The sequence below is a fragment of the Rhincodon typus genome, chromosome 9, assembly GCF_021869965.1.
Source record: "Rhincodon typus isolate 14 chromosome 9, sRhiTyp1.1, whole genome shotgun sequence".
NCBI lineage: Eukaryota > Metazoa > Chordata > Chondrichthyes > Orectolobiformes > Rhincodontidae > Rhincodon > Rhincodon typus.
The window spans coordinates 79,958,459-79,975,803 of record NC_063340.1 but is presented as its reverse complement, the minus strand read 5'-3'; the positions used below and the strand labels follow the sequence as shown (position 1 = coordinate 79,975,803).

Sequence of the window (17,345 nt, the reverse complement as noted above, 5' to 3'; positions counted from 1 at the left end):
GCTGCTTGGCCTGCTGTGTTCATCCAGCCCTGCACCTTGTTGTCTCGGATTTTCCAGCATCTGCAGTTCCTACTATCTCTGAGTAAGTGAGGTAATGTATTTGGGCGGTTCCCTGCCTCCTTAACCTGTCTGTTTCCTCTCCACCTATCTGCTCCTTTATCCATCTTCCATCCTCCCTCCCCCTTTCCATCTGTTTATTTCAGAATCCCCTCCCCAATTTCTGAATAAGGGTTCAGACCCGAAACAAGGCGTAGAGCTGGATGAACACAGCACCTTGTTATCTCAGATTCTCCAGCATCTGCAATTCCTACTGTCTTTCCAGACCCGAAACGTCAGCTTTCCTGCTCGGCCTGCAGTGTTCATCCAGCTCTACACCTTGTTATCTTATTAGTGCAGTGGTGATAGATTGGATTGCCATGATAAAGTGCAGATGTCTATGGCCTCTTTGAGTGGCACATTAATGAATAGTCTAGCAATAGCAATGCAGTATCCACGTGCTGTTTTGATATCAACGAGCAAGACCTGCACGGCCTTTCAAAATGTGAAGGAATCCTTCATTGTGTTAGTTTTGAGCAAGTTTTTCCACTAAATTGTAGCAATTCACCCAACTGTCTGGCCAGTTCATGTGCAGAGCTGCCGCAGATATGATGGAATGTAAAGGGACTTCACTTTTTGTGCGTTTTGGGCAGCTGTAATTTTTTAATTTAAATGTCTCATCTACAAATTTGCAGTAAAGAGTATGGCCAATCTTTGAAATTTCTCAGGTTCTCCATCTGAGAAGAGCCCTGCTATTCTAAATGGTGTCTCTCCAAAACTTGGGCATCAAATCTGACTTGTGTATTTTTCATTCTGTTTTAAATCTCTTTCTTCAAAAGTCCCCCCATTAAGGTAGTTTGCCTAACAGACTATCCTTTGTGCAATGTAACTTTTTTTATTCAGTATTTTGTTTTTTACATTCTGGGGTCCCTCCCGTTTTTAAAAAAACACAACGCTTTTCCAAAGTTTCACAGCGCTGTGGAATTCTTTCTGTCTCTTAATCAGTCCTCGAGATCTTGAATACCTATGAAATTTGAGACAAAAAACTTACTTCTACTTCAAAAATTACTTGATTCTAATGTATTCGATCCTTCTGGAGTTCCCAACATTACCACAGTAACTGCTTCATAAGGTTTTAAATTGGCTACAAAATGATTTGAGGTTGTGAAACATACTACGTTAATGCAAGTCTTTCTTTTAAGGTTAAGCCAAAGAAAATGTTATTTACCTTTTCAAGTTTTTAAATTGATTTTTGTATTCTGCAACTATCCTAGACAAATTGCCAAAACATACCTATAAGTTTAGGTGAACGAAGGAACACTTGTGCAGTGTTAAAAGCTCATTTGCTATTCAGATGAACCATTAACCTGAAGGTCTGTTGGCTCCGTGTCTTTAAAAATAAAATGATCTAGCATCATTTTAAGAAGAGTAAGTTCAGTTATCGCTAGTGTTCTGAGCAATATATCTGTCCAATGTACAAAATTTATGGTGCTTTTCTGTAAATTAGTTCTGTTTCAGAATTGGGCCATTGATTGATTGAAAAGCACTCTTGGGGTGTTCTGAAGTTATGGAGCTATACAATATAGAAACAGAACCTTCGGTCCAGCTTGTCCATGCCGACCAGCTATCCAAAATAAATCTAGTCTCATTTGTCAGCATTTGCACCATGTCCCACTAAACACTTCCAATTCATATACCCATCCAGATGCCTTTTTAAATGTTGTAATTGTACCAGCCTCCATCACTTCTGGCAGCTCATTCCATACACACACCATCCTCTGCATGAAAAAGTTGCCCCTTAGGTCCCTGTGCCCTCCAGTTTTGGACTCCCCTATACTCGGGAAAAGACGTTGGCTACTCACCCTATCCATGCAAATGAATATTTCCTTATATTATAAAACATTTGGATTTTAAAACAAGTACTGCAAAGGCTCAATAGTGTAACTAATATTTTCAATCTCCTATATTTTAGGGTATTTATTTATGGATGCTTCACCAGAGGACAAGCAGTTGAAATCTCCTTTGTTTTGAAATGTTTTACATTTTGTGCTTTGAATGGGTACCTTCAAGGACAGAACCTGATCTACTGTACTGAGTATGATAATAGCTGGACCACTGACTTCAGATTTTTGTTTGGTAAGCTGCTACAAGAATGAATCGGGCATAAAGGTTTTTTAAACAGTCTGTGATTTTATTTCCTACTTCCAGTATTTTTTGCTTACTGTACTCCTACACACTTTCTACCCATTTATATTTTACAATTACTTTCATTTATTTAAAGCAAAATAATAGACTCTGGAAATCTGAGATAAATACACAAAATCATGGAAGTACTCAGCAGGCAGCATTTGTGAAGAGAAAAAACAAAGTTTAATGGGCTAGATTTTTCTGCCAGTGGAAGTTTGAATCAAGCGATTGAAATTTAGATTTTTAAACTGGGAAAACAATTTTTGTCTGCCTTCCAAATGATCACATTGTGTGTAACCTTATTGCAAATTGGGAAAGGTTTGGGTACAAAATACACATGCACCTCTTTGAATATCAGGCTGCCCTCACAGGAAGATTGGGTTTTCCTCCTGCATGTCATTTTCATATAGTGGTGTGGAGCTTTGAACAATATTTTTCTTCTTTTCTAAATAGAACCTTTCTAGAGTTTCTGATCACGAGGCAAGCCTGTGGAGAAGTCGGCAACACTCTAATAGTTTGATGTAAAAACATTTTACATTTAACAGATATCAGTACATACTGTATTGTAGTGTAGTTGTGTTTTAAGGTAGTGATTCATCAAATGGTGCTGTCCTGCAAGGGTACATTGTGATGACAAACCTCCTAAAATCAATTACCTAATATATGCAGTCAACAACTTGTAGCAGTAATTTTCTGATAGTTTTATTGAGTTTTAAGAAGTGGCAGTTTAAATATATATTCTTTAATTGGGCCAAATCTGAGATGGCATGCAGCCTTTTGTAGTAGTGTTTTGCAGCAGTTGTTTTTGATCTTCCCTTGGGCTAATTGTAAGGGAACTCCTGTGGTCGAGCGAGGGAACTGTGGTTTACTAAAGAAGTTGAATCTCTTGTCAAGAGGAAGAAGGAGGCTTATGTAGAGATGAGGCGTGAAGGCTCAGTGAGGGCGCTTGAGAGTTACAAGTTAGCCAGGAAGGACCTAAAGAGAGAGCTAAGAAGAGCCAGGAGGGGACATGAGAAGTCTTTAGCAGGTAGGATCAAGGAAAACCCTAAAGCTTTCTATAGGTATGTCAGGAATAAAAGAATGACTACAGTAAGATTGGGGCCGGTCAAGGACAGTAGTGGGAAGTTGTGCGTGGAGTCCGAAGAGATAGGAGAGGTGCTAAATGAATATTTTTTGTCAGCATTCACACAGGAAAAAGACAATGTAGTCGAGGAGAATACTGAGATACAGTCTATTAGACTAGACGGGATTGAGGTTCCTCAGGAGGAGGTGTTAGCAATTCTGGAAGGTGTGAAAATAGATAAGTCCCCTGGGCCGGATGGGATTTATCCTAGGATTCTCTGGGAAGCTAGAGAGGACATTGCAGAGCCTTTGGCTTTGATCTTTATGTCGTCATTACCTTCAGGAATAGTGCCAGAAGACTGGAGACGAGCAAATGTTGTCCCCTTGTTCAAGAAGGGGAGTACAGACAACCCTGGTAATTATAGACCAGTGAGCCTTACTTCAGTTGTGGGTAAAGTGTTGGAAAGGATTATAAGAGATAGGATTTATAATCATCTAGAAAGGAATAATTTGATTAGGGATAGTCAACACGGTTTTGTGAAGGGTAGGTCGTGCCTCACAAACCTTATTGAGTTCTTCGAGAAGGTGACCAAACAGGTGGATGAGGGTAAAGCGGTTGATGTGGTGTATTTGGATTTCAGTAAAGCGTTTGATAAGGTTCCCCATGGTAGGCTATTGCAGAAAATACGGAGGCATGGGATTGAGGGTGATTTAGCAGTTTGGATCAGAAATTGGCTAGCTGTAAGAAGACAGAGGGTGGTGGTTGATGGGAAATGTTCATCCTGGAGTTCAGTTACTAGTGGTGTACCTCAAGGATCTGTTTTGGGGCCACTGCTGTTTGTCATTTTTATAAATGACCTGGATGAGGGCATAGAAGGATGGGTTAGTAAATTTGCGGATGACACCAAAGTCGGTGGAGTTGTGGATAGTGCGGAAGGAGGTTGCAGGTTACAGAGGGACATAGATAAGCTGCAGAGCTGGGCTGAGAGGTGGCAAATGGAGTTTAATGCGGAAAAGTGTGAGGTGATTCACTTTGGAAGGAGTAACAGGAATACAGAGTACTGGGCTAATGGTAAGATTCTTGGTAGTGTGGATGAGCAGAGAGCTCTCGGTGTCCATGTGCATAGATCACTGAAAGTTGCCACCCAGGTTGATAGCGTTGTTAAGAAGGCGTACAGTATGTTAGGTTTCATTGGTAGAGGGATTGAGTTTCGGAGCCATGAGGTCATGTTGCAGCTATACAAAACTCTGGTGTGGCCGCACTTGGAGTATTGCGTACAGTTCTGGTCACCGCATTATAGGAAGGATGTGGAAGCATTGGAAAGGGTGCAGAGGAGATTTACCAGGATGTTGCCTGGTATGGAGGGAAGGTCTTATGAGGAAAGGCTGAGGGTTTTGAGGCTGTTTTCGTTAGAGAGAAGAAGGTTAAGAGGTGACTTGATAGAGACATACAAGATGATCAGAGGATTAGATAGGTGGACAGTGGGAGCCTTTTTCCTCGGATGGTGATGGCTAGCACGAGGGGACATAGCTTTAAATTGAGGGGTGATAGATATAGGACAGATGTCAGAGGTAGGTTCTTTACTCAGAGAGTAGTAAGGGCGTGGAATGCCCTGCCTGCAAAAATAGTAGACTCGCCCACTTTAAGGGCATTTAAATGGTCATTGGATAAACATATGGATGATAATGGAATAGTTTAGGTTAGATGGGCTTCAGATTGGTTTCACAGGTCGGCGCAACATCGAGGGCCGAAGGGCCTGTACTGCGCTGTAATGTTCTATGTTCTATGGTCTTTAAGATGATGGTGGTTCTTCCCCCTGCTCTTGCTGAAACTCCTCGTCCTTGCTATTATTTTCGGGGCTGGCCATCTCTGTTGTATCCACCATCTGTCAACTTTCTCAACCAGTGACCAGGAGCAGCTACTTATAATGCCAGCATGACCGTTGTCCCCTTAACCACCTCTGTTTGAAGGTTAGTCTTCATTCTCTAAGATATTTCTGAAAATATCATACTGATAATTGAGTTCATTTGGTTCCAGATCAATTGTTGATGCTGCTTCAATGGACATTGTGACCTCTATTTATTATAATGTTTCCTTTTTGTTTTCATATGCTAGAATTTTGGAAAACTGATTACTGCTGTAATAACTGTTAAATAAAATCTCATGTTAGACAGTAATTTTTGAGGTATGCCAATTTCCAACAATATTGACCACTATTGTACAAGTAAAGACACACATTTCATTATTTTTCCATTTAAGTGCTATAATGAACTGGAAATTAAATGACTGACTTTGGAGAAAGGGACAACCCCTACTTTTTAAGAGATGTTTTAAAGAATCAAAGAACCTACTCCCTTCCATTGATTGATAGGCATTCTTCTGTGAACCTGAGAATACACCATTTGATACTTCAGATTTAGGCATTGGAGTTAGATATTTTGAGAACTATGACCATTATCAATGCTTGGCTTTTTTCCAAGATGTGAAAAACCAATCTAAGATCAATCAGGCTTGCAATGTGATTTTTTTTTTTGCACATGCTATAAGCTACATGTATTCATGTGCAGGACTTTGTAGGTAAAAACAATATGGCCATATATTTCAGTCTCAATCTCAGTATTTCAATACTCCATCTGTTTTACGTTAATGTAGTGGGCAAGAGAAATTTATTCAACACGTTCAAGGTAAGGGTTGATTTCACCACAATTTCATCCGCCACAAATAAGAGCAGCAGTTGCCTGTGTTTAATTTGGTTCAGGAATACCTTATGCCAGTTTTAAACCTGATGCTGGTTTAATAAAGGATACAAGGGAAGAGAGAAAAAGAGAAACATTGCTGGAGAAACTCATCAGGTCTAAAGAGTCTGAAAAAGGGTCACTGGACTCGTAATGTTAACTTTGCTTTCTGTTCACAGTTGCGGCCAGACCTGAGTTTTTCCAACAATTTATGTTTTTGTTTCAGACCTTTCCAGTTCTTTTTTTGTTTTATCTTAAAGGAAAGGACAAACCTACTATAGTGCTCACCTTGTTTTTTTTTCTTTTAAGTGACAGACTGAAAATTTTAATCTAATTAGCCTGTAGCTGTGACTTGGGCCTATTGATCAGTAGCTAACGAATTGATGATCAATACCTTAATGTTGTATCAACCTACTTGGTTTCAGATCAGTATGTTTTAAAATATATGTACCCACTTTGTGTGTGTGCGTGTATATTATCACTATAAATGCTTCATACCAGAGAAATGAGGACAAACACTTTTCTCACTATGGAAAATAATGAAGGCAGCTGACTCTTGGAACTCTGATGCCATGAATTGATTTGTACCATTACCAGTATATTGTATAATTCAGTGATGGTAGAAATAAAACTGGAAGTTATATTTACTGTTTTCTTCAAACAGAAACTATATACCTGGTTCATATATCACTGACAGTATGATGTAATTTGAGTGTTGTTGCTATATACTAGCCCGAGATATATCATGAAGATTTATTGTTTGTTGAGACTGATGTAAAGAGTGGTGCTAATAAACTTCAAGGCAGTTATAGGATTTCAGATGTGCATGTAGCCTAGGTCCTATGCTTAATGATGTTACAGCTACATTACCTGATTATAACATGACACTTAGCTGACTGCAATGACCACAAAGTGCTCCTAAAAGTGAGATGGGGACCTCTTACCTAACAACTAGTACGGTTGACAAGGGGAGCCAGTCAATGCAGTGTATTTGGACTTTCAGAAAGCATTTGACAAAGTCCCACATAAGAGATTAATGTGCAAGATTAAAGCACATGGGATTGGAGAAATTGTATTGAGATGGATACGAAACTGGTTGGCAGAGAGGAAACTAAGAGGAGGAATTAATGGGTCCTTTTCAAATTGGCAAGCAGTAACTAACTAATGGGGTGTCGCAGGGATTGGTGCTGGGACCCTGGCTATTCACGATACATATTAATGATTTGGATGAGGGAACAAAATCTGAGTTTGGAGATGATACCAAGGTGGGTAGGAGGGTGAAGTGTAATGAGGATGCAGAGATCCTTCAGCATGCTCTTGACAGGTTGGGTGAGTGGGCAAATCAATGGTAGATGTAGTATAATTTGGATAAATGAGGTTATTCACTTCAGAAGCAAAAGCAAGAAGGCTGATTTTACTACCTGAATGGCTGTAAATCGGGAGAGGGGAGTGTGTAGCAGGACCTGGGTGTCCTTGTGCACCAATCGCTAAAGGTAAGCATGCAGGCACAGCAGGCGGTAAAAAGGCAAATGGTATGTTGGCCTTCATTGTGAAAGATTTTGAGTACAAGAGCAGGGATGTGTTGCAGCTATACAGGGCCTTGGTGAGGCCACACCTGAAATATTGTGTGCAGTTTTGGACTCCTATTCTGAATGCTTCTGCTCTCAAGGGAGTGCAGTGAAGGTTTACCAGGCTGATTCCGGGGATGGCAGGTCTGACATACGAGGAGAGATTGACTAGGTTGGGATTGTTTTCACTTAAAATTCTAACCGGACTGGACAGGGTCGATGCAGGGAGGATGTTCCCAATGGTGGGTGTGCCCAGAACCAGGGGGTCACCGAATGAAGATTTGGAGTTAGACGATTTAGGACTGAGATGAGGAGACATTTCTTCACCCAAAGAGTGGTGAGCCTGTGGAATTCATTACCACAGGAAGTAGTTGATGCCAAAACATTGATCCCATTCACCCCCAAGTGCAATATCTAGTCGCCTCTTGAATACATTCAAAGGTTATGGGGAGAATGCAGGATTAGTCTACTGAGTTGGACAATCAGCCATGATCGTGAAGAATGGTGGAGCAGGCTTGAAGGGTTGAATAGCCTCTTCCTGCCCTTATCTTCTCTCGTTCTATGTAACTGTCTTAAAGGTATACTACAGCGCCAGGGACCCAGGTTCGATTCCAGCCTCGGGTGACTGTGTGTGGAGTTTGCACATTCACCCCGTGTCTGTGTGGGTTTCCTCCCACAGTCCAGATATGCAGGCTAGGTGAATTGGCTGTGCTAAATTGCCCAGTGTTCAGGGATGTGTAGATTAGGTGGGTTATAAGGGGAATGGGTCGGTATGGACTTGTTGGGCCGATGAGCCTGTTTCCGCACTGTAGAGATTCTATGATTATTGAATATAATAATAACTATTCTGTTCTGTTTTAGGAGGATTATTTGAATATGTTTCTGCAGCAAACTACTTTAGTGAAATTGTGGAGTGGTTTGGCTATTCCATTGCCACTTGGACCTTCCCAGCCTTTGCTTTTGCCATTTTCACAGCTGTATTCTTAGAATCTCGTGCTGTGTATCATCACAGGTACAATTGACAAGTTAATTTGCAACCTTTCTTGTTAGCACTGATTTTAATTTTCTGTAAGTCAAGTTTAAGTTACTTAGTCTTGATCGTACATTACAGATTCAATAAAATTAAGCAGAATTTGTGCTCTTGTGCATGAGTGGCAAGTGAACATAAAGCTGGAGAGGATGGCTTGAGGATTAATGTATCTATTTAAAGTGATGGATAATAGAAATCATTGTCTATCTTGGGGATAAATTAGGCTGGATGCAATAAATTATCTTGCTATACCAAGTGATGTAGCAGTCCCTGATTCAAGAACAGAACACCTATCCTGTCAAATCTTTCTTTGTGTATGTTTTTTTATTAAAATTACTGTATTCTATATTTTTGAAATATTTCATGTACCGTAATAAATAGCAATGACTTTAACAAAACACTTATGCACTTGCAGATTTTAAAAGTTTCCAGCCTAGAACAAATTTGGATCTAAAATTAACATCCATCTTTTCTTGCCTTTAACCAATTTGCAGAGTATGGTGTGTCAAGGCATGTTTGAACATTGATAAGATGTGACAGAAAAATCTGGACAGTACTTTTTCATCATTGAGATTTACTCTCGTTTGAACATGGTATCATTGTTTGCCTCTTCTCTTTTAATGATTTGCACGGTCTGTAAATGTGACTTCTGCATCCATTGGCAAAATCAATGTTGCCTGCATTTAAAGTGCCTGTGTCTCTTACTGATCGGGCTGTTTGCTCTTTCCTTTTTTTAAAATTGATTAGGAGTGACTGACAGGTGACCTTTTATAGAGGTCTTTTGGAATTATGAAGATGTTCAATAGATGGAAAGCTTTGAGTACGTTTTACTTTTCTAGAGGGAGAAAAATAGATTCTATGAATATTGGATAATCATTTAATCTATGAAGGTGAAAAATCTTTATAGAGAGTGGTCAGAATGTTAAACTTGCAACCATACGCAATTAATAGTGCAGGTGCACTTGAGATGCTAGTCAAAATGAGGGGGGTAAAAAGGAATAGAAGGTACAACAGCAGGACAGAAGGTGGTGATGAAAGGTTGTTTTTAGGACTGAAAGCCTGTTACCAGCAGTGTCTTACAGGGATTAGTACTGGGTCTGCTTTTGTCATTTTATGTAAAATGACTTGGATGAGAATATAAAAGGCATGGTTAGTTAGTTTGCAGATGACGCCAAAATTGGTGCAGTGGACAGTGAAGAAGGCTATCAAAGGGCTGAGGAGTGGCAGATGGAGTTTAATTTGGATAAATGTGAAGCATTGCATTTTGGTAAAACAAACAAGGGCAGGACTTGTACAATTCAAGTAGGGCCTTGGCCTTAGAGACCTAGGGGTTCAGGTGCATAATTCTTTTGAAGTTTGTGTCGCATGTAGACAAGGTGGGTAAGAAGGTGTTTAGCAAGCTAGCCTTCATTGCTCAGTCCTTTTGAGTGCAGGAGTTGGGATGTCATGTTGAAGTTGTACAGAATGTTGGTGAGGCCTCTTCTAGAGTTCTGTGTGCAGTCCTAGTTGCCCTGCTATAGGAAGGATATTATCAAGCTGGAAAGGAGTCAGAAAAGATTTACCAGTATGTTGTTGGGAATGGAAGGTTTGAATTAAAGCAGAGGCTGGATAGGCTGGAACTTCTTTCACTGGAGCATAGGATGTTGCGGGGTGACCTTTTTAGAGGTTTATAAAACAATGGGGGGAATACATAAGGTGAATGGCAGGTGTCTTTTCCCAGTGGTGGGGGATTTCAAGACTAGGGAACATATTTTTAAGCTAAGAGGAGAAACATTTAAAAAATACCCTTCATGTGTTTTTTTTAAAAAGTGGTTTGTGTGTGGAATGAACTGCCTGAGGAAGTGGTGGATACAGTTACAACTTTGAAAGGTATTTGGATAAGTACATGAATAAGAACTGTTTGGAGGGATATGGGCCAAATGCAGGCAGGTGGGACTGGTTTAGTTTGGAATTGTGGTTGGCATGGACTGATTGGACCAAAAGGGTCTGTTTTCGTGCTGTGTGACTCTAAGTGGCAAGTGTGGAGTATGAAAATCAGATCAGTCAGGCAATTTTCCTCAAGTTTGTTAACATTGTAGAAATTTAGCCATGAAGTACCTGTTTCTTGAGTGCTAAACTTTCCTGAATCTTTAGTATGGGGTTAGGGGTTATGCCATTTGCCATATTCAGAAAACTCAGTAGGCTGGTGTGCATTTCCCATACCTAAAGCTGATATTGGGCTGTTTGCAGCTGTTGGCTAATTCTGTAGGAAATCTGATCTACCAGTGGCCCTTCTTTTTAAAGGTAGCACCAGTTAGGCTGTAGTCACAGCTGGTCGGTTTTAAAAATTTATTTTGCTGAATGTGGTAAATCAATGTACTGTTTCTTCTATGGAAATTGACATATCTGTAATTTCTTCAATTTATCATGGTTTTCTTAGAACGTTGGGAAATTTGCTTGAGTACGTTAAGTGTCTGTAACAGTATTCAGGATTACTGTTCAGATCGCTCCACTCCAGTAATGATTTGCTGTTTGCGTCTCTATGCTCTTCAGTCGTATGCTCACTGCAAGAACATCTGTGTTTTTAATATAAAACCTCCTTGGGCCCTTCAAAGAACCTGATCAACTAAAAGTTGACACTAAGCCCAATAGGTGATAATTAAAGATGACCAAAGACTTGGTCAAAGATGCAGGTTTTAAACAGCACCTGAAGGAAGAAAGTTCAAACTTAGGGCCTCAGGTGAAAGCACTTCCACCAGCACAGAAGTGTTTAAAACCAGTGATGTTCTAAAGGCTGGAATTGGATGAATAACTATCTTGGAGGATTTCAGGGCTAGAGAAAAGTAGGAGTAAAGACATGGAATAATATCAAAACAAGAATGAGAATTTTGAAATTGCATTACTTAAACTTGAAGCTATTGTAGATTAGAGATAGGGTCTTGGATAACCTTGAGTTTAGAATGTAAAACTAGGAGGCTGGCCAGAAGAACATTGGAATAGAGGTAGCAAAAGCATGGATACAGATTTCAGCAGCAGAGGAGTGAATGTAGGGGGTGAGATAATGCTCATTTAAATGTAGGTGTCTTAAAGGTGTGGATATGGGAATTGTGTCTCGGATCCAATAGGACAGCAGAATTGTGAAGTCTGGGTCATCTCAGACGGTCTCCAGAGAGGTTAATGGAGTTTATAGCTTACAGCTCAGTTAGTATAGGGACTGACGCTAATCGTTTTGGTTTTTCCAACATTTTAGTTGGAAGAAATTTCTGCTCCCTCTGAAAGTTGGATAAGCGGTTTGATAAAAATGAGACACAGGCTGAGAGGTAGTGGTTAGGTGGATCTGGTGAGGTGTCATAGTCATAGAGATGTACAGCCTTCAGTCCAACTCGTCCATGTCGACCAGATATCCTAAATTAATCTAGTCCCATTTGCCAACATTTGGCCCATGTCCCTCTAAACCCTTCCAATTCATACACCCATCCAGATGCTGAATAAATGTTGTAATTGTACCAGCCTCCACCACTTCCTCTGGCAGCTCATTCCATACATGCACCACCCTCTGCATGAAAAAATTGCCCCTTTAGGTCCCTTTTAAATCTAGAATGTCACCCCCCAGCCGCTGACACTCCAGAGAAAATAGCCCCAGCCTATTCATCCTCTCTTAATAGCTCAAACCCTCCAACCCTGGCACCATGCTTGTAAATCCCTTTCAAGTTAATTATTTTTCTTTCTTCGCCTGGCCCAGACCCTCTTCACTTTCATTCTTTTCCGCAGCAATGTGGGGTGGCACGGTAGCTCAGTGGTTAGCACTGCTGCCTCACAGCACCAGGAACCCAGGTTTGATTCCACCCTCTGGTGACTGTCTGTGCGGAGTTTGCACATTCTCCCCTTGTCTGTGTGGGTTTCTGCCGGGTGCTCAGGTTTCCTTTCACGGTCCAAAGACATGCAAGTTAGATGGTTTGGCCATGTTAAATTACCCACAGGGTTCAGGTTTGTGTAGGTTAGGTGCATTAGCCATGGGAAATGCAGGGTTACAGGGATAGAGTAGAGGGATGGGTCTGGGTGGGATGCTCTTCGGTGGGTCGGTGTGGACTTGGGCCGAATGACCTGTTTCTACATTGTTCTTTGGAAGTTTCCACATTCTTTGGAAGTTTCGCAACATAATTCCTATAGCATGGAGACCAGAATTGCACACAGTATTCCAAAAGTGGCCTAACCAATGCCCTGTACAGCCACAACATGACCTCCCAACTCCTATACTGAGCGCACTGACTAATACAGTCAAGCATACCAAATGTTGTCTTCACTACTGTCTACCTGCGACTCCATTTTCAAGGACGCATATCACATGTGAAAACTAACACCATAACAATGTCACTGAGGGGTAGCATGTAAATAGGATGTCTAAGATTAAAATTATGTCTCTAAGGACTTATCTATGTAAACATGATGTTTCACACTGGATAATTACAATGATTAGGCAGCAGACCTGAGACAAATGTTGGGATAGGAAACAGGCTCTGGTCAGACTGTGTTTAGAATGTGTTGTGTTTTGGGCCCTGTATCTAAGGAAGCATGTGCTGATGTTGGAGGGGGTCCAGAGGAGGTTTACAAGAATGATCCTGAGGATGAAGGGCCTCTCATATGAGGAGAGGTTGAGGACTCTGGGTCTGTATTCAAAGTTTAGAAGGACGATGGCGGGGGTGTGGATTTTACTGAAACTTTCAGAATACTGAGTGTCCTGGATAGACTGGACGTGAAGAAGGTGTTTCAGCTAATAGGAGAGATGAGGACCTGCAGGCACAGTGTCAGTGAAGGGACGAGAAGGGATGACCCTTTAGAACTGAGTTGAGGATGAATCTTCTCAGCCAGAGGGTGGTTAACTGTGGAACTCGTTGCTACAGAAGGCTGAGGAGGCCAAGTCATTGAGTGTATTAAATACAATCGTTTTGATGTAGCAAGGGAATCAAGGATTATTGGGAGAAAGCAGGAGAATGGAGTTGGAAATCATAATCAGTCATGATCAAATGTTGGATCAAATAGCTTAATTCTGCTCCTACGTCTTGTGGTTGAAGATAATACACCAGTAACTATTAAGAATCTAGATAAGTGTAGTCCTTGTGTCTCAGTCCTACAGTATAATCTTCAACTTCTCACACAGGATTCTAAGGTTCTAGAGCTTAGCATTGATGAGTACACCACCTTCATTTGCAGTTATTGAAATTGTGCATTTACTCCAGCACAAAAAAGTTCTGGTATTTTTAGCTTTATGACTAAGCCTCAAAGTACGTATACACCACTAGATCATTGTGTTGCTAACTTGTTAAAGTTAGAATATTGATTACTGTTGCCTAAGCATATTAGTCAGAACAATAACTGGCCAGTACTGACTATTGGTTTACCACACCTTATCTATATTTCATACTGCACTTATTTAGCTGTATTGTCAATGGGGATTGTTAGTACGTGCAGCAGCACCACTGGGTTAAGGAAGAGGAAAATAAACTAAAATCCCTGATTCTAAGGTAGCCTTTTTGTTATTTCTCAACTGACAGCGCTAAAAGATAGTCACCAGTGCTGTTTGTGGGACTTTGTTACACACAGATTTGATTCTCTTTATAAATTTTGACCAGTAGAGCCACACTGCCTCCCTCAATGTGATGTATCATTTCAACATTGCAAAAGTGTGTTCTATATTTTCTAGAATATTTCACTGTGAAAGTTTTACATGTTAACTTTTTTCCTTTTTCTTTTCACAGGTTTTATATGGAGAGGTTCAAGGACTATCCAAAATCTAGGAAGATTTTAATTCCCTTTTTATTTTGAAGCAATAATTTTAAAGCTCTAACAGACCAGTTATTCTGTTGCAGATTGCAAAAACTAATCCGCTTAATTCAATACCATATTTTGATTATTTCAGAGCTATACCTCAAATAAAATATTTTTAGCAATGTATCTACTAATGATCTAACTTAACAGTTCATTTGTATATTAGGTTTGAGGGACTATTTAATAGAGCTTTTCCCTTTTGGATAAAAATGTTTAGAAAATGTTTTGTAGCAAGGTTTTTGATATAATAACTCAATAATCATTCTATATTTTGTATGCAGTTATCTTAGGCTTCAGAAACAAAAGGCACAATTGTTTGTGGGATGGAGCATGAGCCTTGGTTTGAGGTGGATACAGCAGGAGTGAATGAGTGTGAAGCATCAAAGAACATATGGCTGCACTTGAGTGGAGAGGGCATTGATTTTCTCTGGAAGTGCTGGGTATCCTTCCAGATGTTGAGGCTATTCCAATCAAGGTTGCAACCTTGGACATGGTCTGGGGAATCTCCACTGGGGAAGAAGTCCCACATTTGTACCACCATGTCCAGCAGGACCTCCAGGTCCCCGTCAACAAAGCTGGGTGCCAATTTTCCCCCTGTATGCCATGTCCAAGGCAAATTTCAGGAAGAGTGCTGGACAGCTCAGGATAAAAAGGGCTTGTTCAGATGCACAACAGGAATTAAAAGATGACACGGACACAAGGAGTGCCAATCTGTCAGTGGGTATCTGCTGCGGGGCAAGATATTCTGGGAGCAGCAGAGAATTGGATGGGTGGTCACGATATAGGCAGGGTAAGTAGATAATGAGACAAGTTTGGTGAGATAGTGAGATTCTCATTGAGCCCCAGGGAGATTTGTCTTAAAGCTCTCAATTGGCTAAAAAAGTAACATTCTGTCCAAAGCTTTTTTATTTTCATTGCTGCTGATCTTTGCTTTAAAAGAGTGATTTTAAAATAGTGTTGAAACATCTTGACTGCAACTAATTAGTGAAATTCTAACTGTAACATCAAAAGACTAGATGTCCAGGTTCTACAACAAGTGATCATAAGATAAACAGTACCTCTTAGTTCAAGAACATCAGGATTGGTTCAAGAAGACCATTTTTCAGAATGTGTTTTTTTATTACTGAGCAGTTTAAGTAATGTGCAAATTAAATGATGTCATTTTCTGCAATGATATTGCTTGTGACTTTATTCCTTGCAAATAAATTAAACTGTTGGCTTCACTGCTGATCTTTTTCTGACTTTTAGAATAAAGGAGAAAAACATGGAAAACAAAGTAGAAAGGATAAATGAGATAACAAGGTGTAGAGCTGGATTCCTACTATCTCTAGAAAGGATAAATGTTGACTTCACTTCACACAATTTTTAAGTTCAGATAATAGTTATGTATTTGCTTACTATCTTTGCTGCCTTTTCTTTTAAACCATTAGCCCAAGTTTACAGGGTTGACAAAGTAAACTTGAGTTACAGTCCACAAATAGAATCTATCACATGGTAGGCGCATAATAACAAAGATTAGGGCATGCAAAGTTAATGATCAAATTGCTGAATAGATACTGAAATTGACTAAAATAGGAGTAGGGGTTAAGTGTACTACCGTGTATTGGAGGAAGGTGGAAAATACTACTTTACAAGAAACATACGACAGTGGCAGGAGGAAGCCATTCGGCCCTTCATGCCTGCTCAGCCATTCTTCACTATCATAGCTGATTGTCCGACTCAATAACCTAATCCTGCTTTCTCCCCATAACCTTTTGATCTCATTTGTCCCAAGTACTATATCTAGCCACCTCTTGAATACATTCAATGTTTTGGCATCAACTACTTCCTGTGGTAATGAATTCCACAGGCTCACCGCTCTTTGGGTGAAGAAATGTCTCCTCATCTCCGTCCTAAATTGTCTACTCCAAATCCTCTTACTGTGACAACTGATTCTGGGCACACCCACCATGTGGAACATCCTCCCTGCATCTACCCTGTCCAGTCTTGTTAGAATTTTAGGGAAAACAATCCCAACCTAGTCAATCTCTACTCATACATCAAACCCGCCATCCTTGGAATCAGCCTGATAAGCGTTTGCTGCACTCCCTTGAGAGCAAGAGCATCCTTCCTCAGAAAAGGATACCAAAATTGCACACAATATTCTGGTCTCATCAAAACCTTGAATAACTGCAACAACACATCTATGACGGACTACTGTTCATATTTTGTGAATGATTTAGACAAAATCAGTCTAAATGACAATGTAACTTAATATTAAAATTTGTAACTGATCTAAGATCAACAAGAAAAGGAAGAACACACCATAGAGAACTTGCAGACTAAATACTTCAACATTTAACAGATGTGAAGTTATGCACTTTGTAGGGGGAAAACATTGTTTACACCATTTCAGAAATAAATGGGGGATGTGGGGATTGCAGAACAAAGGGATTCCGATGAACAAATCAAAATAAATAAGCCAGCAAAACAGTTTTAAAATGCTAATAAAGCACTAGGATTTATTTCTAAGGATATTAAACTCAAAAGAAGTGGTGTTATGACAAACTGTTATAGGACCATGGTCAGGCCACAAGTGGAATACTGTGTATAGTTCTGATTTCCCCCAAGCTATGAAAAAAAAACACAGGCACTCATGGCGATAGCGAAAACATTTTAAAATTCATGTGCAGGATGTGGGCACCACTGTCTAGGGCAGCATTTCTTAAACCCTCCTAATTGCTTTTGAAGATAGTGATGAGCTGCCTTGAAATGCTGCAGCTCATAGAGGGGTCAGGCTATCCACAACACCATTATAGAAGACAGTTCCACAATTTTTACCCAGCAGCAGTGAAGGAACAGTATAATCCCCAAGTCAGGATGGTGTGCAGATTAGATGGTAGTAGCCCTTACGATCCTAGATGGCTTACTTCTGGTTTTAA

At 40.2% G+C, this 17,345-nt stretch overlaps 1 protein-coding gene across 1 annotated transcript in view; it reads left to right on the top strand.

Annotated features, from left to right (window-relative positions):
- The window catches only part of LOC109939020 (3-oxo-5-alpha-steroid 4-dehydrogenase 2-like), a 36,675-nt gene extending 21,028 nt beyond the window's left edge, over window positions 1-15,647 (top strand). Inside the window, exons 2-4 of the mRNA XM_048601368.1 lie at window positions 2,009-2,172; window positions 8,451-8,601; window positions 14,355-15,647. Coding sequence (XP_048457325.1) covers window positions 2,009-2,172; window positions 8,451-8,601; window positions 14,355-14,421 — 382 coding nt within the window. The 3' untranslated portion in view covers window positions 14,422-15,647. The remainder of the gene's footprint in view (window positions 1-2,008; window positions 2,173-8,450; window positions 8,602-14,354) is intronic.
- Window positions 15,648-17,345: the final 1,698 nt, after the last annotated feature.